General features: G+C 45.4%; 1 protein-coding gene across 1 annotated transcript; it reads left to right on the plus strand.

Annotated features, from left to right (window-relative positions):
* The first annotated feature begins 4196 nt into the window (after nucleotides 1-4196).
* On the plus strand, nucleotides 4197-19405 carry LOC138769235 (uncharacterized). Its single transcript, XM_069947568.1, has 8 exons — nucleotides 4197-4323; nucleotides 8635-8759; nucleotides 13553-13757; nucleotides 16349-16491; nucleotides 16866-17049; nucleotides 17139-17262; nucleotides 17704-17806; nucleotides 18070-19405. Exons 1-7 carry the CDS (start codon nucleotides 4263-4265, stop codon nucleotides 17792-17794), a joined length of 933 nt encoding a protein of 310 aa, XP_069803669.1. The 5' UTR covers nucleotides 4197-4262; the 3' UTR covers nucleotides 17795-17806; nucleotides 18070-19405.
* Nucleotides 19406-20858: the final 1453 nt, after the last annotated feature.

Here is a 20858-nt window from a genome sequence, read left to right on the forward strand (position 1 = left end):
GCAGGGCGTGATGTCACAGGAGGCTTGGCTGGATCCCCCAATCCCCTGAGTGATTCACCATCTCTGACCGGCCAGAAGCAGGTGTTGCACTGATTTCTCTAATTGTGCAGAAGTGTGCAGTGAAATTAGGGCTGTGTTCACACATGTTGGAGTATCATTGCAGTACTGCAGCATATTCACAAAAATGATGCAGTAACACAAGTAAATGATGCTAAACGGCAGAGAGGATCAGAGCCTTATTGTGGGGCTCAACTTCAATGATAAAAGATGCTTGATCATAATATGTGCATGGAAATGAAAAGAAAAAAAAATTCAAAAAGTTCTTTACTTTATTCAAATATCAGCATTACAGGTAGAGAATACAGCATGCTGTGTGGTGTTACAGGTAGAGAATACAATATGCGGTGTGGTGTTACAGGTATAGAATACAGTGCTGTGTGGTGTTACAGGTAGAGAATACAATATGCGGTGTGGTGTTACAGGTAGAGAATACAGCGTGCTGTGTGGTGTTACAGGTAACGAATACAGCGTGCTGTGTGGTGTTACAGGTAGAGAATACAGGGTGCTGTGTGGTGTTACAGGTAGAGAATACAGCGTGCTGTGTGGTGTTACAGGTAGAGAATACAGTGCTGTGTGGTGTTACAGGTAGAGAATACAGTGCTGTGTGGTGTTACAGGTAGAGAATACAGCGTGCTGTGTGGTGTTACAGGTAGAGAATACAGTGTGCTGTGTGGTGTTACAGGTAGAGAATACAGTGTGCTGTGTGGTGTTACAGGTAGAGAATACAGTGTGCTGTGTGGTGTTACAGGTAGAGAATACAGCGTGCTATGTGGTGTTACAGGTAGAGAATACAGCGTGCTGTGTGGTGTTACAGGTAGAGAATACAGGGTGCTGTGTGGTGCTACAGGTAGAGAATACAGTGTGCTGTGTGGTGTTACAGGTAGAGAATACAGCGTGCTGTGTGGTGTTACAGGTAGAGAATACAGCGTGCTGTGTGGTGTTACAGGTAGAGAATACAGCAAGCTGTGTGGTGTTACAGGTAGAGAATACAGCGTGCTGTGTGGTGTTACAGTTAGAGAATACAGCGTGCTGTGTAGTGTTACAGGTAGAGAATACAGCGTGCTGTGTGGTTACAGGTAGAGAATACAGCGTGGTGTTACAGGTATAGAATACAGTCTGCTGTGTGGTGTTAAAGGTAGAGAATACAGCTTGCTGTGTGGTGTTACAGGTAGAGAATACAGCGTGCTGTGTGGTGTTATAGGTAGAGAATACAGCGTGCTGTGTGGTGTTACAAGTAGAGAATATAGTGTGCTGTGTGGTGTTACAGGTAGAGAATACAGCGTGCTGTGTGGTGTTATAGGTAGAGAATACAGTGTGCTGTGTGGTGTTACAGGTAGAGAATACAGTGCTGTGTGGTGTTACAGGTAGAGAAAACAGTGTGCTGTGTGGTGTTACAGGTAAAGAATACAGTGCTGTGTGGTGTTACAGGTAGAGAATACAGTGTGCTGTGTGGTGTTACAGGTAGAGAATGCAGCGTGCTGTGTGGTGTTACAGGTAGAGAATACAGTGTGCTGTGTGGTGTTACAGGTAGAGAATACAGTGTGCTGTGCGGTGTTACAGGTAGAGTATACAGCGTGCTGTGTGGTGTTACAGGTAGAGAATACAGTGTGCTGTGCGGTGTTACAGGTAGAGAATACAGTGCGCTGTGTGGTGTTACAGGTAGAGAATACAGCGTGCTGTGTGGTGTTACAGCTAGAGAATAGAGCCTGCTGTGTGGGACCAGAATGAAATCATAAATTACTGAAAATAATTCAGTAACAAAATGAAACTGCAATGTGTGAACACAGCCTAGATGTTCTGCAGCAGCTTTGGGCAGGGAATGTGCAGGGTGGAGGACTGTGATGAACAGCTGAGGGAAAGCAATGCATTCTGGAACCTGTAGTACTGTGTACAACTGATAAACCAGGAAGTGCAGAAAAACAAAACAGAACAAAACCCCCCAAAATAAATGGATTTTTGGTAGTTTCAAAAATGAAATAGATAGGTAAGTAATGCTTTATGCTTCTGCAGAAGTTTCTTTTTTAACCTCTACCCGGAGTTCCCCTTTAATGGGACTTCTCCTTTCAAGATACTTATGTGGCATCCTATACTGTTTGCATAAAGTGACTGACAAGTTACCAGCAGTATGCCAGCATTGCTGGTCACATACACAGCTCTGTGCAAAGGTTTGGTTATATCTGGTATATGTAAGGTGGGCCCCTGGAATTAAATTCCCTGGTGGGCCCAAGGTACCCCAGTCCGACACTGCCTAAGAGCATTGAGGCATATGTATGAAGTCTGCTGGGGCTGTGAGAGATGTGAGCCACGAAGAGGCCAAGATGGGTTGGGTGGCTTTACTGTAGACTTATACCATGAAGAAGCTATGTCTATGTCAAGAGTGACTGTACATGTTCTCAGCTTATAAGGAACCAGTAATATGAATGTACTATAAAGTTGCTTAAGACACCAGAGACTTGGCAGTTCAAAGATTGTGTAATGTCAAAAAATATAATGCTACAAGATACCGTAACTTTTTTGATGAAGCTTAAAGAGGACCTGTCACCCCCCGTGGCGGGGTGACAGGCTCCCGACCCCCCGTTAGATCCCCCTATACTTACGTGATCCCGCTGGGTCCCGGTCCTGAGCCGGTCGGGTCACCCGATGCCCATAGAGAATGACGGAGCATCAGACTCCCCATTCATTCTCTATGGGCATCTGACTCCGCTGTCAGCGCGCGCGTCGGGCTTCGGGCGCTGAAATCTCCGTGACCCGACCGGCTCAGGAAGCGGGACCTGGCGGGATCACGTGAGTATAGGGGGATCTAACAGGGGGTCGGGAGCCTGTCACCCCGGCAAGGGGGCCGACAGGTGTCCTTTAAAGATCTGCGACATCTACCAAGAAAGGAAGGACTAAGGGTATGTGCACACTACGGAATTTGCGCAGATTCTGCTAGAAATTGAAGAGGAAAGTTTTCTGCTTGAAATTGCTTGCCTACTCAGCTTGAGCGGAATTCGGGCGAAACTGAAGCAGAAGCCCCTTTGACTTCTATAGGATTCCTCTAGCGGAATCCACCCAAAGAATTGACATGTCAATTCTTCTGGCAGAACGTGAATCTGCGACAGATTTTCCGGACAGAAAATTCCGCTGTGTGCACTAATGCGTGGAAAGCCAATAGAAAACCTATGCGAGCCAAGACTGCTCATTTTTACGGGCATTTTTATGCAGAATCCGCTTGAAATTCTGTGAGAACTCTTGAAGTCAACTCATTGTTTTTCAATGGAAACCGACCATTTAATTTTAGGAATGTTGCGAAAAATCTAAACAGGTCTCGTATTGTCACGGCCGCCCACAACATTGTTACACAGAGGCCGTGCTCCTTATGACTTGCTGTTATAGCGTGACATTGCCTTTTCTTCAGGGCGTCGTCTATGTTTCCTTATAGCTAAAAAGTTGCTAGATAGCGACTTTGACCATGTGACAAGGTGGTAGAGCAAGGTGACGCGCTTGGGCTACACAACATTGGCCAGGACGTTTGGTTTTATGGCCAAAGACGGCAGTGTGGCGCTCCACGATCATGCATCACAGCCAATGTACAGTGTGGGGTCAAGATGTGACCTGCAGGACAACGTCCATCCGGGTCCCTTACAGCTCACAATGTTCCCCTATTTAATCTATACACTGCGATGCAGCACCCGTGTCGCAGCCAATGTAGTTACACATATATTTTTAGAGACAGTTTGCTGTTGCATGACACACATAGCCTTATATTACAGGCTGCACCACAACCTCATAGACAGTCAATGCATGTGAGGTGCAGTGTGACCTGAGTCACTGTGTGGCCCCTAGCCTTGGCCCACCAGTTAGTCCATGACTTTTGATAACAATGTGATACAGAATATGGTTTCTATAGGGAACAAAACAAGTAACAATCACACAGAGAAGTCTCATGCAACGTTCTAACCCGCAGTGAAAAGTCGCACATACATAAAAAAAAAAAAGTGTCTGATCACGTGCTCTCTCCCTCGCCGACCGCCGGAGAAGCATCTGCCTGGCTACACGTGACGCGCTGCCCAAGCTGCCTCCTTATTGGTCAGGAGGAGTGTGCGCACGCTGTACAGGAGGAAGTGACTGCGCATGCGCGCCGCTGGTGTTGTGTACTTTCCCTGTAAGTTCCGGGAATCATCCAGTGTTATCACAAAGAGACAATAAGCAGCTGCTGCGACATGAGAGCCGTGGTGTGTGCGACTTTTATGGCTCTGCTGTGCTCCATAGCAAGTCCTGGAGGTGAGGAGGAGCTGCGCTTTAACTTTTTGATTACTTGGTAAACTTTTCAGTTAGTTTCGTTTAGTTTTTAGTTAGTGATGGTGACGTCATGGTCTGTTGTGATGACGTCATTTTTTCCCTCTTGTGCTTGGTGTAACAGTGGGGTTTTCTGGGTCTGGCCACTTTCCTCACTGTATATCAGGTGGATAATTCATTGTATTCGTTATAATGTACATAATTCAGCGTGACCACTCTATAATGGGGATAAGATGTAATGTGACCACAGATACAGGCGTTGTGGATTTTTGGTGGTAGTCGTCGTGTCATGGTCCAGTTATATGACCCCCCCTCCTCCTTTCAAAGACCCTATATATATAGAAGGAAGGGAGCGGTACGTGACGCCAGTAGTGCCCCCTTGTACAAGCCGCCATATTTGTGGCCACTCACATCCAGGAATTGGGACTTGTCTTGTCAGTCCTTCTATCTATGGTCCTGGGCAGGTACGGTACTAGCTGTATACTGTATGCCAATGGTCTCTATTGCACATCTGTCTAGCCCCAGGTTTGAGACCACTGCTGTAAGCGTTAGTACATAGGTATGTATGGTATCTTATCTACCTGTGGGGGTAGGATGGAATGTTTTCAGTCTTTATAGCCACTATTTTGCATTTGGGAGGTCATGTGTTGAATCTCCTTTCATCCACCAGCCCTTAGAGAGCTTAGGTCAGTGTTTCCTGCCAACTGTGACGACTTTGAGGTCTCATGGCATAGCTATTTTTAGGGGCATCCGGACTTAAAAGGATGTTCTAAAACGGAGGGGCCCGCCATAGACAAAGGCCTTACCTTATGGATAGTGCACCCCTGGGCTCCTTTTAATGTGTAATGGAACCCATACCCCTTTAATGGCTGATGTTTGTCTCTCCCAATCCCTCCATGTAAAACGTTTGGCTCAGCCAGACATCTATGTGTTGTAGACAGGAAGAGGGTGGGTAAGCCGCTGCCAGACAGCTGTGGTAGCGGCTTATCTCTCTGCAGAAAAAGGGGTATCAACATAATCAGTCCTTTTCATCCTCTCTTCGGGGTGGCCAAGCATACACATTAGACGGTCTACCAGGCGTGCCAGAATAGTGGGATCACTTTGTTGTTTTGCAGTCAGTTACCAAAACGTTATAGTTTCTGCCCTGGAGGCTTCTAGAATCTAATCGTTCCATCTGCCTAACCTGTCTGAGCTCAGGAGATAGCAGAGATATGCTTGGGAGAACAACATAAGTGTCTTAAAGGGCCATCCCTCTTGTAGTTGCGTATGAGTCAGCTAGATTTTACCGATGTTGAACTGCCTATTTTTACACCTCTTTTTTTTTTTTTTTTTAAATATAAGCCCTGAAAATGTGCAACAGGTCCGTAGTAAAATCATCACTCCATTATCTATCGGCAGCATGTGGATGACCGCACCCATAGGCCATGTTCACATGATATGTTTTTACACAGCAGATACAGCACAAACACTCTTTGCAGATGGAGCTGATACAAAGTGGAGGTAACTATAGGTCAGAGTGACAGTTCTGGGGAGAAGGAAGGTAAATGGGGGTTTCTGAGATGAACAGTATAGGGGATAACTAGCTGATTGTTGGGACCACCACTCCATTTTCCGTCTATGGGACTTCTGAATATTGTCAAGTCCCATAGAGAATGTGTGGGGTGGTGGAACTGCTTTCACATTTGGGGCCCTCTAGCTTGGGGTATTAGGGTACCTGCTGCATAGCCAATGTAAAGGGTGGTAAGTTCCCTTTAAATATCTATAGAGAGTCCATTATCTGGATCTCTTGTTTGCTGTGCCTGTAGTTCCCGTCTGGTTTCTTTGGGTAATTCTGCGTTAGGCGTGACTCGCTGCGTGTGTCATCTCACGTCTGTGTAAATCTCATGTGTCTTCCTGTTTACACGACTTTCTGTTCGGCTTCGTCACACACAGTCATTTCCTCCTTTTATAACAATGGCTTGGTGTGTAGGTTTGGAGTATTAAAACCTGATGCAGCTGTAACAGATCCTCAGCAGTGAGAAATGTCATGTCTGGACTGGATAAGTTAAAGGGGTATTCCACTTAAACGTAACTTTTGATATGTTGCCCACGGTGAGACTAACAATTCCTTCTATACTTGTTTTTATCAATTCAGTCTCCTTTCCCCAGTTCTGAGCTGCTGCTTTCTGCTGAAAACCCAAAAATCTGTGTGTGAGCCTTTCCCTCAGTCTCCCCCTCCTCCCCCCTCCCTTCTGAGACAGCTGATGTAAACAAGTCTCTGGCAGGCTGTATCTGCAACATTGTAGCTTCTTTGTAATGCTGGGAGGGTTATTCTGAGGTCAAGTTGCCGATTAACTCACTGTGATTAACCCTCCCAGCATTACAAAGAAGCTACAATGTTGCAGATAAAGCCAGTCAGGGACTTGTTTACATCAGCTGTCTCAGAAGGGAGGAGGGAGGAGGGAAGAGGGGGAGACAGAGGAAAAAAAGCCCACACACAGGTTTTTGTGTTTTAAGCAGAAAGCGGCAGCTCAAAATTGGGGGAAGGAGACTGAATAGATAATAACAAGTATGGAAGGAATTGTTTGTCTCACTATGGGCAGCGACATATCAAAAGTTATGTTTGTGTGGAATACCCCTTTAATTGAAAGAGACCCCCAGTGACTAGGGGATCAGTGTGTCCTCGTCACTTACTGGATGTGGAGATGAATTGTTCACCGCATTGTTAGGGTAGCAGAAGTTTGCAGTCCAGCTGTGATCATATAGGTGTCAGGTTCACTTGAATGACTGTTCCTGTTTAATGGCGGTCAGTAAGCGACTTAAGTCTTTTACAGTTCTCAGTTGTCGCCCTGGGGTGTTTGCTCTGACAGCCGGGGCTGGGATCTGAGGAATCTCTCATCCCTAATGGTTAAACCATGTGTAGGAAACCTTGGCTCTTCAGCTAAAGCTATGGCTGTGCAGGCATGATGGGAGTTGTAGTTTTGCAACAGCTGGAAGGCCAAGGTTCCCTACCCTTGGGCTAAACCTTTGAAAATTACAAGCAACCACCTGACTTGCCTAAAAGACGATAATAGACAATGAAAGGAGCGGTGGTGCATTCATGTGACTCTTGGTGAGACATACATGTGTTATAGGATGGAATACCCCTTTAAGGTCTGACCGTTTCCAGTTCTATCCATTCTGTATGAGGCAAGCTGAACAAAACCGCATTAATCCTCGGTTTTAACTAGATCATAAACCGCATTCACATTAGTGCCTCTGTCCCTTTAAGGCCTGTCTCTGGATTCCCTGACATGTATTTGAAGTGCTCCTTTCTAGCACCTTCTAGTTGTAAATTTCCTTGAAGGCCCGGGAGATAATCCTCTACCTACAAAGAGCAGACATCAGATTTGTTCTGTTCGGTTTAATTTCAGCTCTGAAGCCTCGTCACTTGATCTACAAAGGTGCCTCAGATCCTGCGGGGACAGGGCCCTCCTCAGGGGGGATGATAAAATTATTAGGCATGGAAGTCACCGTGAACATGAGAAGATCACACTGTGAATGATATTGTCTGTGGAGCGGACGGTGACTACAGCCGACTAAAGCCGCTGCTTTCATCGCCACTGACAAGTATCAGCGAAGCGCGCCAGTCAGGAGTCATTAGAGCGCGGATGAGAAGGTCGCCGGGCTGATGAATCCCATAGATCTGCTGTAAATAAAAGCACAGCCAGGACAAGAGACGTGTCACAGACTCCACTAATCCTGCAGCAGTCCTCACTCGTCACCTGTACGCAGCTCCCACGCTTTCATATACACCTCATATAGTCATTGTCACTCTGGGAAAACCTTATTTAGGGGTAGGGAACCTTGGTTCTCCAGCTGTTGCAAAACTACAACTACCATCATGCTTGGACAGCCAAAGCTTTAGCTTTGGCTGTCCAAGCATGATGGGAGTTGTAGTTTTGCAACAGCTGGAGAGCCATGGTTCCCTACCCCTGCCTTATTTGTAGACAAGCATATAACATTAAAGTAGGTGAGGGCAGTTTCAGTTCTTCATCTCTACTTTGCAAGCTGTCAGAGAATAGGAACATGTCCATTCCCTGAAGGCAAGCAGAGATCTTGGAAAGGTTTAAGGAATTGAAATACAGAATATATTAGAAAGTTGTAGAACTTCTACCCCTCCATATTTCCTTGTTTGAGTGAAAGGGGTGATAATCTGCACAGAATGGGGTTCATGGTGGAGGAGTTCTTATATTATCCAGAAGTAGTGATGGCTCTGACTGCACAAAGTACATTCATCCTAGGAGAGGTGTCTTAATACTGATTTGTGTCTTTTAGCCTACGCCAAACTGACCATCTCCGGGACGGAGAATTTTGTAACAGAGTTTGGAGATGCCACCCTGGAGTGTCTCTCAGACAGTGACTCTAACATGGAAAATTACACCTTTGAACAATACTGCAAGGTAAGTACTTGTATGTCTGTCTGGGGTCATTGTTAGGATATCTTCTTCTTAGGTTTGTGAAATGGGTATTTGTTCATATACTCCAGAGCTGCACTCACTATTCTGCTGGTGCAGTCACTGATGTGCTGATGTGAGAGCAGACTGGGACGAGCAGGAGTTTACAGGTTGAGTGTCACGGCACTTTTACACGGGCCAGGATTATCGACCAGGAGCGTTACTAGATATATTCCTTTGGCTGATAATCTGCCGGGAGCAGGTAAATGCTTGATCCTCGGCTGGTCGCATTTGGTGTGTATCTTTAAAGTCTTAAGTCCTATTCCACGGGCCGAGCAGGGCCCGATCAACGATGTAAATGAGCGCCGTTCTGCTAGAATGGCGCTCGTTTACTGGGCCTATTCCAGGGCCCCAATGATCGTTCTGCGAGGGCTGCAGGGACATAGTTACTGATGTCTTTGCAGCCCTTGTTTCATACATTACCTGTCCAGGCTGCAGGTCTTCTCCTTCTCCCGGTCCCGCGCCGCAGCAGCTTCGGAGCAGGGCTGTCTGAACTGACAGACTGCTCAGCTAATCACTGGCCGTGGCGGTTCCGGCCAGTGATTGGCTAAACAGTCTGTCAGTTCAGACAGCCCCGCTCTGAAGCTGCTGCGCACAGGACCCCGGGAGAAGGAGAAGACCTGCAGCCCAGACAGGTGATTATGATGCTGCTGAAATCGCCGGTCGCCGGCGTGCACCGCTATTCCACGTAGCGATGCGCTGGTGGCGAACAATGATTTTAGGTCTGAACCTAAATGAACAATCAGCCGATGACACGATCATCGGCTGATCGTTCTCTCTATTCCACGGAGCGATAATTGGCCGAATCGGGCCGATTCGGCTGATTATCGCTCCAATTCGCCCGATTATCGCTCCGTGGAATAGGCCTTAGGCTATCAGCTGCATATCACCCTGTGTCCTTAGGTAGTAAAAGAAGCAGCAGCACAGAGTATTTCAGGAGATTAGTGAGCTAATTTCAGGGCACTGATCATATGATAGTCAGCATTAGGCCAGTTTCCCACCACAGGACACCTACATGGTGTAAAGTGAAACTGGCTCAGTTGCCCCTAGCAACCAATCAGATTCCAACTTTCATTTTCCAAAGAGTCTGTGAGGAATGAAAGGTGGAATCTGATTGGTTGCTAGGGGCAGCTGAGCCAGTTTCACTTCACACCATGTTTGATAAATCTCCCACCTAGAAGGTATCTCTCTCCAGGTATGTTATGTTCTCTTCTGCCCTGGGGTACTCTCCCTGTCTGTTCGCTGTTTCGTACACTTTCACCTTTCCAGGAAGATGTTGCTTTCTCCGGCCTCCGTACACCAGTTTTCTCTTGTCTTCCTAAATCTGTCTGCCGGAAAAAAATGATTGTATTAGAAATGTTTGTTTTACACTAAACAAAGACAGAACACAAAGTTTAACTTGTAGAATGAAAAGCAAATACAATTACAGCAGTGTTTGGGTCTCGCTTCGCGGCCCTGTCTTCTCTCCACTCTGATTCGGCTCCAGAACATCAGCGCTTGTTTGTTTACGCCGCGCTTCATGTGATGGATGCTGTAAAAAGCTGCTTATAGGGGGAACGTGAGCACTTAGGAGAGGAGCGGCCACTGGGTCCAGGGAGGCTTCATCTTCTGATGGGAAGGGTGGGGTGTAGACCCTGTGAATTATCCCTCCACCTGGATTGATTTCCTAGGGCGGGGAGTCAGTCTTCCTGTCCTAATGACAGTTAAAGGGAGCGCTGCTCTGCAGGTACCACACCTGAAGGGCTGACTGTTTATGGGTATTTGAAACAAGGAGATGAGTAGGCCTGTGGGGAGACCCTCCTACCTAGAAATAGGAGAAGTTAGAGGACACAAAAAATGTTTTATAAGTATGCCCTGCCTTCAAATACCCACCATGTTGTGGTCTTCTTTTGCCCTCTATGGTTAGTTGTGTCTTTTCACCTCTATTGTTGGCAGTGTGTATTTTCTTTTGTGGTTTGGAGTTGTCTTTTTGTCCCTCCATGGTTGACATCTTCCTCTCCCCTCTCTGGGTGGCGCCATTTCCTCCCCTCTTTCATGGACAATTTCTTCTCCTTGGGTGGTGCCCCCTTCCCTGGTTGGCACCGTCTTCCCCTTCCTCTGGTTGACACCATCTTCTCCCTTCTGTAGTTGGGGCCTTCCTCTCCCCTCTCTGGGTGGCACCTTCCTCTTCTCTGTCTGGGTGGCACCCTCCTTTCTCCTCTCTCGGTGCTGCTTTTTTCACCCCCCTCTGGTGGGCACCATCTTCTCCCTTCTCTGGGTGATGCCTTTTTCTCCCCTGGTTGGCCCCAACTTCTTCCCACTCTGGGCTGTGCCATCTTCTGCCCTCTTTGATGGGCACCTTCTTCTCCCCTCTTTGGGTGGTGCCTTCTTCCCCTCCCTCTGGTTGACACCCTCTTCTCCCCTTTAGTTGAGGCCTTCCTCTCCCCTCTTTGGGTGGTGCCGTCTTTTTCTTCCTTCCCTGGTTGGCACTGCCTTCTCTTCCCTCTGGGTGACACCTTTTTCCTCTCCCTCTGGTTGACACCATCTTTTCCTCCCTCTGGTTGGGGCCTTCTCCTCTCTCCTGTGGATGGCACCCTCTTCGTTCTCTCTGCCATTGGTGCTTTCTGCAACCCCTCTGCCCTATGTAGTTGGCTCCAGGGTCTAGTTAAGGGCCACAACATTGAGTTGTTTGTATGTGTATATATATATATATATATATATATATATATATATATAATGTGTCAGATATGGGTGACAACCATTCTGTCTACCACATTTTTACACCCAGCTTTCCCAGGCACCTGAATGACCAACTTATTTATCTTAGTAGCTTTAAATGGTTGACATCCGACATTGGTAACACTATTCCTTCCAGGGAGGGGCTCAGTGGTGTTTGCTCGTGATGTGGTACATATTCCTCAGCATTATCTGGCCATCAGCTCTCTATAGGATTTTGTGAATCTATGTGACTGCCCTGTAGTGGCATTGCTGGCGCTCTGGCCCTGTGCTGTTCTTCATCTTACATGGCATAAAGCAGGCAGACCCCCGACTTTCCTCCTCTGCGGGTTCCTGATGAGTCCGGTAGCAGCTCAGCGTGTTATCAGGCGTGGCACGTGGCTTCCTATGCTATCATTTACTTCGAAACCCTCTCTTATCATGATGACATTTCACCCGGACAGGAAGATGCTGGCGATACGTCCATGTTTATCACTTGCTCTCCACTGCGCCTCTCCGGCTGTGCTAGACTATCATAGCTACAACCTTATCATACCCGGTGATGTATTATACCAGCCTGTGCCACTGTCTCTTCCCTCTTCCACCCTATAAAGTCAGATACTGCTGAATAATCAAATATGGCTTCTGAGCACTGATGGAAAAATATGGACTGCAGAGCTGAATTCCCAATTCTGCTGTCTCCCGAGCTGATATCTCTTTGTTTCCCTTGCCCCTCTAGTATCCTCTTTTTCGCCGTTCAGCTTTTGTTTTTCTTGATCCCCGACGAATCCACCATAATAAAAACAAAGTGGTTAGAAACCGGTCTGGTAACATTTCTTGAGTGATTTTCCACTCCAGAGAACTTGCTCTGGCTACGTTTTGTTAACCCTTTCCTTGTCTCGGGTCAGTAGTCTGCTAGGTCACCCGTGGAGTTCTGTAAACAGTTTATCAGTGTAAAAAAACAATGTCCTGTATTTCCCACCCAGCGCTTGCTGAAGGGGAAATCAATGCTGTGATGTGAGACAACCATTGTGATGAAAGTGACCACCGTAAATGTGCTGCTGCCCTACACAAGGCTCAGAGGCTACTTTTGGGTAGTGTAACTGTTGGTGAGAGATCGGTGACTGCTAGACATGTCTTTACAAACACACATTGTACCCAGTTGACAGACTTTGAGAGGGGGATATCTTTGGCCTGAGTGAAACTGTTCTGACCGCATACATTGGCTGCTGTGCAAGAAAAAAAAAAACAATACAGTGACTTGGGCCTATGCACTGAGCCGGTCCTAAGAGCACCATCCTTAGGCTGCATTCACACGTCCTGTAAAATTGTCAATTTTGACAATTTTCAATTTTAGGGACCGTTGAAGTGAATGAACAATGAAGGTGACTTGAAGGCGATCCGGATCCTCCTCTGGAGCGCAGCACGGATCGTGTGAATAAGGCCTTACTCCTTGACTTCAGCTCTGGGGGCTGAATTCATCCTATGTGTACATTCCAGTTTTAGGTGTTCTCTCTTCCCCTTTAAGTCTCCAGCTCTTCCTCCCGCTGAGCATTACACAGCCGGGATACATATTCTTGTAACCTCGAGACTTTCCTTGTTCTGTAACTCTCAATGGGGAGCATTGATTTTGTTGATTAAAATGAAACCACTGTCAGCCGCAGGGGAAATCTCTGCTGGAAAGTCATTGATGGAGGTGTCGGGGGGCAGTTCTGCCTGGTTTTTGGAGGAATGTTCTAGGCATTGACCTGGTTCGTAAGGCGATGCACAATCCGCATAGGTGACCCCGTACACTGCAGATGCCGCCCTATCACGTATATCATACAGGGTGTAAAAACAATGACATTCACTTTATTCCCAGTCTTGTATATTAGTTCATTGCAAAAGGGGGAGGAGGGAAATGCTTTGTTCATTCTGATGAATATAACACCAGACCTGCAGTGAAGACTGACACTCAGTGATGGGAGAGAGAATTCTGCATCTGGTTGTATGACCTGTACATATCTGGCATAATTTTTCACTTCAGATGTTCTTTGTTTTTTCAGTTAAAGAGGGTCTGGATTCGGCTGGAGAATTGCACCTTTGATGAGTACTGTTTCTTCTTCTTCAACATAAGTCGAAGCGATGGGCGTCTTGTCTTGAACGTTCAAGATGTCTCCACTTGGGTGAAAGGACCATACCGCTGTGTGAAAACTGACAGCCAGCCTGGTGAACAAGAAGTGTCTGAGGAGCTCACCCTCAATGTGATCTGTAAGTCAGAAGAAAGCAGAGCTACGTCCTATAAGTTTTCATTATGCATTTGCCTTTTATCCATAGGATGTATTTGCAGTCATCCACTTCAGTTGGCACTGTACTACACAATAGCTTGTACAGTACACTACAATATTTTTGTACATTGCCATAGGTGTTATGAGCCATAAGAGGCGCCCTGGCTGCCATGACTCACAATAGGCATCCCGATAGAGGACTGGAAGGGTTTGGCACACAACTTCTGACCACCTAAATGCCTAAGTGGCTACATGTACATGTTAAAGACCTTATCAGTCCCAAAATGCCTGTTTTAGTAAATACTTATATTGCCTATGAATCCAGTTCTGGATTTCCTTAGACCTCTGTGACGTTCCTGTGTTGTGTTTCCTGGAATATTAAGAATAAATTGTCAACTGAGCCTTACCATTCCCCGTTTACTAATGGACATGTCTGCATGCCCTGATGCTGTCTTGTCACTGCCGATAATATAGGGACTCGATGTAGATTGATAACACTCAGTTGCCAATCTATTCATATATTTCCAGGAAGAATAACAGAGAAATAACACAATCTAGAATTGCAAGGAAATTGCATGAGGGGATGCAAGTTACTAAAATAGAGATGTCAGGAGAGTTGATGGGTTAGAGGACTCTGGGCCTAGCTCCGCTTGGGACACCTTGAAACGTGGACGGTCGTCTTTGATGTCCTAACTTATCAGTCATATTGGCAGCATGTCAGCATGTAACATTAGGCCTACAAACGTCAGTTCTACGCCAGTTCCTGGCTGAACAGGAAAACAAATAATTGGGGAGAACGTTTCCTCCGGCCGATGCTGATTTTCTTATATTACTATCCTCAGGCTAAATGTTATCGGTAGTGACAGCGCAGATAAGCTCTCCGTCCCCGGGCTGCGGCGTCATCCGCGTCCCCATAGTCTATCTATCAGGCCAGGTTTTCTTCTGCTCCTGAATACCTGCGAGGGCTGAACATCACAGACGACATCTTTCATCTAAAGGGCACAGGGAAGCCCAAAAACGTGATCCACACAACAATACAGCAAATAAAAGCGGCAGGAGGCAGAGAGAAATATCACCGGGTTATCACAAAATGTCACCAAACCCCACAAAGAGCCACAGGAAATACATCAAATATTGAAATGGAGCCGTCCGTGTAATGAGCCGACGAGTGAAGCGTACAACGAGATAGACACAATCACACAGTCTGCGCCGTCCTGGACACCTATCTCCAGTGAATGTCAGCAGCTCAGGAGGGGAGATGGGGAACAAACAGTGAAAGGCTGGATCAGGGCCGGGTGCTATTCTGGCTCAGGTCCTGCTGGGTACTTGAGGATAAGATGGATGACAGAAACTGCCCCATCACCTTAACGGGGTTATCCAGCTAAAATATTTTTCTTATAAATCAGCTGGTTTCAGAAAGTTATATAGATTTGTCATTTACTTCTATTTAAAAATCTCAAGTCTTAGGATACTTATTAGCTGCTGTATGTCCTGCAGGAAGTGCTGTATTCTTTCCAGTGTGACACAGTGCTCTCTGCTGCCACCTTTGTCCAAGGCAGGAACTGTCCAGAGCAGCAGCAAATCTCAATAGAAAACGTCTCCTGCTCTGGATAGTTCCTGACATGGACAGAGGTGGCAGCAGAGAGCACTGTGTCAGACTGGAAAAAATACATCACTTTCTGCAGATTTTATTAAATAGAGGTAAATTACAAATCTATATAACTCTCTGAAACCAGTTGATTTGAAAGAAAAAGATTTTCGCTGGACAACCCCCCTAAGTCATTGTCCTTTTGTATCAAATCAGTTGTGGGAAAGCTGGGTAAAGACCATCATGGCTGCCAGTAGACCCCTTGCTCCTGAAAGACAAACCTGCATTATTTGGGGTATTTTGGCACGTAAGTTGGCAGATTTCATATTTAGGGTCCAGGAAAGCTGGAGGCTGACCTGTGTGGTAGACCACCACTTAACACCACACTTATTCAGTGCTCATTATGGTATACATAAATCATACAAGCCCCCTTCATCTCTTGAAAATAAGGTATAAAATCCTCCAGAACCACACAGCAGATAGATAAAGCAAGTCCTGGTTAGTTCACAGGGTCCGGGGAGTTATCGCCTTCTCTGGGGATGGAGAATGCAGCAGACATTACAGGGCTAAACTCCCCGACCCCGTTGTTTCTTTCTTTTTGACACTAGCGTGTTTCCACTGACAGTGCATTACCGAAGGTCAGATGTCTGCAGGACATGATGGAAGCCGCATAAATACATCTTTAGCCAAATGCTCACTAGACTGAGAATGTTGCCTACAAGAAGAGGCAGCCTCACGTCTTACCTGGTGGAGAACTTTCAGGCGTTCTTCAAGCATTTATCGGTATTCTGCTGTTAGGTGTGAAATGTGTGATTGTTCTTGTGATCAGTGGTTCAATCCTCATCCGGAGGTCCCATAGTGCCACTTGTGAGTGTAGAACTCGTGGCCGCTGCTTCATTCACTATGGGACTCAGGTAGAAGAGGAACAATGACCTCTCTCTCAGAGAGAAAATTACATTTCCATGTATATATTTTTTTTTCTACAGTTCTGAACGAGGTCTTTTTTCCAAGCCTAAACTTTCAGTATGGCAAAGAGACTGATATCTTATGGGCAGAAAGCGGGTCTACAGTGGAGGTGAAATGTGATGCTCGTGCTTCCCATACACCATTGTTCGAGTGGAGCCAAGAGGTGAGGGCGAATGTAATAAGATTTTAAAGGGATTGTTTAGGTAAAACAACCTTTGTAGAGGAATATCTGATGCTCAGGGATCTGACACCTGGCATCCCCTTTGATCAGACAGCGCCATACATTTTGCAGTGGCCATGTTGGGTTACTGCAGCTCAGCTGTCATTAAAGTGAATGGGATTTGTAGTAACTCCGCACGGCCACTACACGAGCTACAGAAGTATTTGTGTATAGGAAAATCCCTTCCCTACCTTCTGACTTTGAGTAATATCGCGTCTTATAGGTTGACCAACAATGTGATAACTTCAAGTCATGTACAGTAGGGAGCCATATATTGACTACTAAATTAGTATATACGTCTCTTTCTCTCTTTATAGTTCAGCGACTGGATTTTACCATCCGATACCCTTGTCCTCAAACATGTAAGTGAAGATTCAGAAGGGACGTACATCTGCCAGGCACGCCATCCAGTTGAGAGGAGCCTGGTGAGGACTAGAGCCTTTCAGCTGCGGGTGAAGCCAAAGAATCCTGTATCCGTGCGAGCTCTGTTCAGATCTTCAAGTGGGTATAGTCCAAAAAGAGGGGGTTTTCTCTAGCAGGTCGGTATGTCAGTGGTTAACTATGGTTTATGTCTGTCCTAATCTCCACAGATATCGTATACATCCTGAGCTTTGTCACCATCCCAGCGTTCATGCTCCTTGTCCTGGTGTTCACACTCTTCTCTGTCCTGATCCGTCACCGCAGGAGACAGATGAGAAAACCCCAGATCAGCCTGTGAGTCTGGTTACTATAATCATACATTCATCAGTATAGAGCAGGCAGACCTCCCTGGGACAGTCCCCGATGGTCTTAGAGGGAATGTCAGGTCACCTGACTGTGGGTAGCGGCCTGCCAGACCCATCATGTGGAGAATACAGCTAAAGAAAATACCTGCCTAAAAGAAATAAAAAATTATTGAGATTTTTCAGACACCAGGTGGCAATGAAGTTATTTCTTATGAGGACAATAAGTACAATGGAATTTGTAGACTTTACTAGGGTAGTCATTATATACACACACTCATTTTTATGTTGCGTCATTTTATTGCTTCTCCTGTATTGTACTGCTCTGCTACTCTGCTTAATTATGCAGTTTTATTCTTCAGAGCTGCACTCCTCTTGTATGTTATATCATATGATGATACCACATTAACACAATGTTCTCTCTATATCACAGAGTGGATGGTGAGAAGAGGGCCCCCATATACAAAGGAAGCCTCCAGTCTCTGAACAGCACCACCTCGGACAGACAGCCCTTGGTCATGTGATTGGCGCAGCAGGTTGGTAACTGTCCTTTGTTTCCTCTTATACAATAAAGCAGAGAAAATGCCACTGCATAACTCATTTGTCATTGAGGAAGCTGGGAAAGCTGGGTTACAGGTCTCCATCCTTTCCATGGCAGCCCAAAGGGATAAAAACATCTGTCTTTCCTAACTTGTACTGTTGCAAAATAGGAGTTGTCATTGGAAGTTGTTGGAAGGGACACTGCTTTACTGCACCCATCTGCATTGATATTAACCTTCTCCTATTTTCTTCTTCTCAGGTCAGGACATTCTGTCTTTTCAGCTTAAACCCGGATGGGCAACCCCCAGCATCCTAATATAAAGCGCTCTGCTTCCTGTATACCTACATAACTGGTGGAGGGAATTTCGAGAGACATCAAGGAGTGATTTTTTTTTTTTTTTTTTCTTTCCAATCTCAAACCTTATCAAGGTATTACCCAGGGTAAAATGTAATCTTACTGCAGCACATGGTAAATTATTGATAATCTATGTACTGTCACTGCACTGGTAATTATTGTAAAAATGGCTTTGCCCGCGATACGGGATGGGAACCAAAGATTTAAGACTGTTTTGTTATTATTGTTATGGTGTGCTAAGTAGCTTAGTGTATGCCACCCCTTGAGTTGGCATCTTGCACTCCTGTCTATGACATAAGGAATGTCCACTTCATTTCTCAGCCTAGAATGATGTAAAGGACATCTTGGCCTGCTCCCTTTAACAGCAACTGATGGATCGGAGGAATTTGGCACAAGGACAGTTCGCTCTGATGATATATTTGTGCCACTTACCGTATTACAGACTTAAAGGGCAGCGTTATGTAAGGAGGCGGCACAGATTTCGAGAGGCTTCTCTGCCGCCACTGTGTTGTTTGCTCTTATAACACACAGTTAAAAGAGAATGTAAGAAAGGAAACGTTGTGGAACTACAAAGCTCAGCATGCCATAGCTAATCTATTTTGGAGCAGAATATCAGTCATTTCAAACCTGAGCTGTAGCCCCATCCCATATTTGTTCTGGAGCCAGTCTGCACAGGTTGGCCTGCAGTGTAAAGTAAGGGGGAGGATGAAGCAGACTCTGATAATACGTAATTGTAATGCATCTCCTGCGACGGTGCTGCAGGGAAAGTGCCATGTTTCCCCAATCTCCTGATTGGTTACAGTAGAAGCAGGGTCCTCTAAGAAGAACCCCTTTAAGAGCCTACAGTACAGAGGTGACTTCAAGTAGCAGGGTCACACCGCTAGATCTAGAATGGAAATATACGGTGGAACCACTATGACTATGGAAAGTAGCACACTGTTCTAGTAGAATGACTGAGAGGCTTTTATTGTGCCACTAGAAATAGCACAGCTGAGAAATGTACAAACTGTGAAAATGTAGCCTAGGCATGCTGGGAGTTGTAGTCTCACAATAGCTGGAGGCCCCTCGGGATGTGGCTTGGTTATTCACTGCAGAGCTGCAATATTCAGGGCTCCTGGTCCAGTGCGTGCTCTTATCCTGTTGACTTCTGTTTCAGGCTGTATCTGCTTGCCTTGTATACGGATCAATGTTTTGTATATGTTCAGTGTTTTGCTAATAAATGAGACCTTGTACATTTGGAGTATGGAGACTTATTGTTATTCTAAGAAACTTCAAGCTGGGAAAAGGCTGGCGGAATGGAACAGGAGAGAGACTATTCAAAAACTTAGCTCGGCTACGTCTGCAATATAAAACTTTTTTTAAAAATCAATGCCGTGAAAACCACTTTAAGTCAATGGAAAGTTCTGCATCTTTTTGTTATACCAGTGGTTGTCAACCTGTGCTCTCCAGCTGTTGTAAAACTACATCTCCCAGCATTCCTGGACAGTTGTAGTTTTGCAACTGTTGGGAGACCTCTGTAATATACTATAAGAAGAGTTCATGAAGAATGCAATTTTAACCCCCTTTAAAAGTTTTGTTACATCTTTTAGTTCTTTGATCGACAGAAATGCAAATTGACATCTGCAACATATCAGTCGCATTGCAGCCATATTGAGCTTAACACAGTGACCTTGGGCTGTTGAAATAACACAAGTCTTTGTAGCCCTAGCCTGGCCTACAGTTGTTTGTTGTGCATGACTTTTTGGAAAATGAAAGCAGTGACCTGATTTTTCCTCATGTTAATGTGCCAACCAGGTCACTGCTTTCATTTCCCAAAAGCCCCCTGAAAAATAAGATATGGAATCTGATTGGTTGGCCGAGGCTTCTTTCTTAAGAGAGGCAGTGACCTGATTGGTTGCTATGAGCCACTCATCAGCATGAGGAAAAGTGGCTCAGTTACCCATAGCAAACAATCAGGTCTGTCACTTTTTTCACTTTTCTAAGAATTTTTGAAAATAGGCAATGGAAGCTGATTGGTTTCAACCTGTCAGTTCACTGCTTTTACTCTCCCAAGAGCATCAGCTAACCAATCAAATTCCACCTTTTATCTTCTAGAGGGAAAATGAAAGTAGTGACATGATTGGTTGGTATGGGCATGAAGAAAGATAGACCAGCTAGCAAAAACCCTCTGGAAAATAGGACCTTAAGTTTGGTTGCAAAGCAACAGCTCCACTTCTCACCATGCACCCATTGCACTAAATCTTTATTCTCCTTGCAACGGGCAGCATAGGATGGCACCATTATAATTTGTTAAAATAGTGATCAGGCACAAGTCACACTCCAGTTGGTAAACTACAGCTCTCAGCATGCCCAGGTTGTCACTCTGAGAGTTATAGTTTTAGGCTAAGGCTTGCTTCACACTACATTTTAACGAATGCATTTGTGTGCATCCGTTTTTCCATTGACTTCAATTATAATAAAAAAAAAAAATGGATCAAAACAGATCCCGTTTTTTTTTTGTTTTTTTTTAAAGGACACAAACATTTTTGTGTCCGTAAAAAAAAAATGGATCTGTTTTGATCTGTTTTTTTTTTTTCTTTTAATAATGGAAATCAATGGAAAAACAGATCAATGGATGCACACAAAGGCATCAGTTTTTTTTTTTTCATCCGTTTTTGGCAAAAAAAACAAAAAAAAAACGGATAAAATAAAAC

The sequence above is a fragment of the Dendropsophus ebraccatus genome, chromosome 12 (assembly GCF_027789765.1).
Source record: "Dendropsophus ebraccatus isolate aDenEbr1 chromosome 12, aDenEbr1.pat, whole genome shotgun sequence".
In the NCBI taxonomy this organism is placed as follows: Eukaryota; Metazoa; Chordata; class Amphibia; order Anura; family Hylidae; genus Dendropsophus; species Dendropsophus ebraccatus.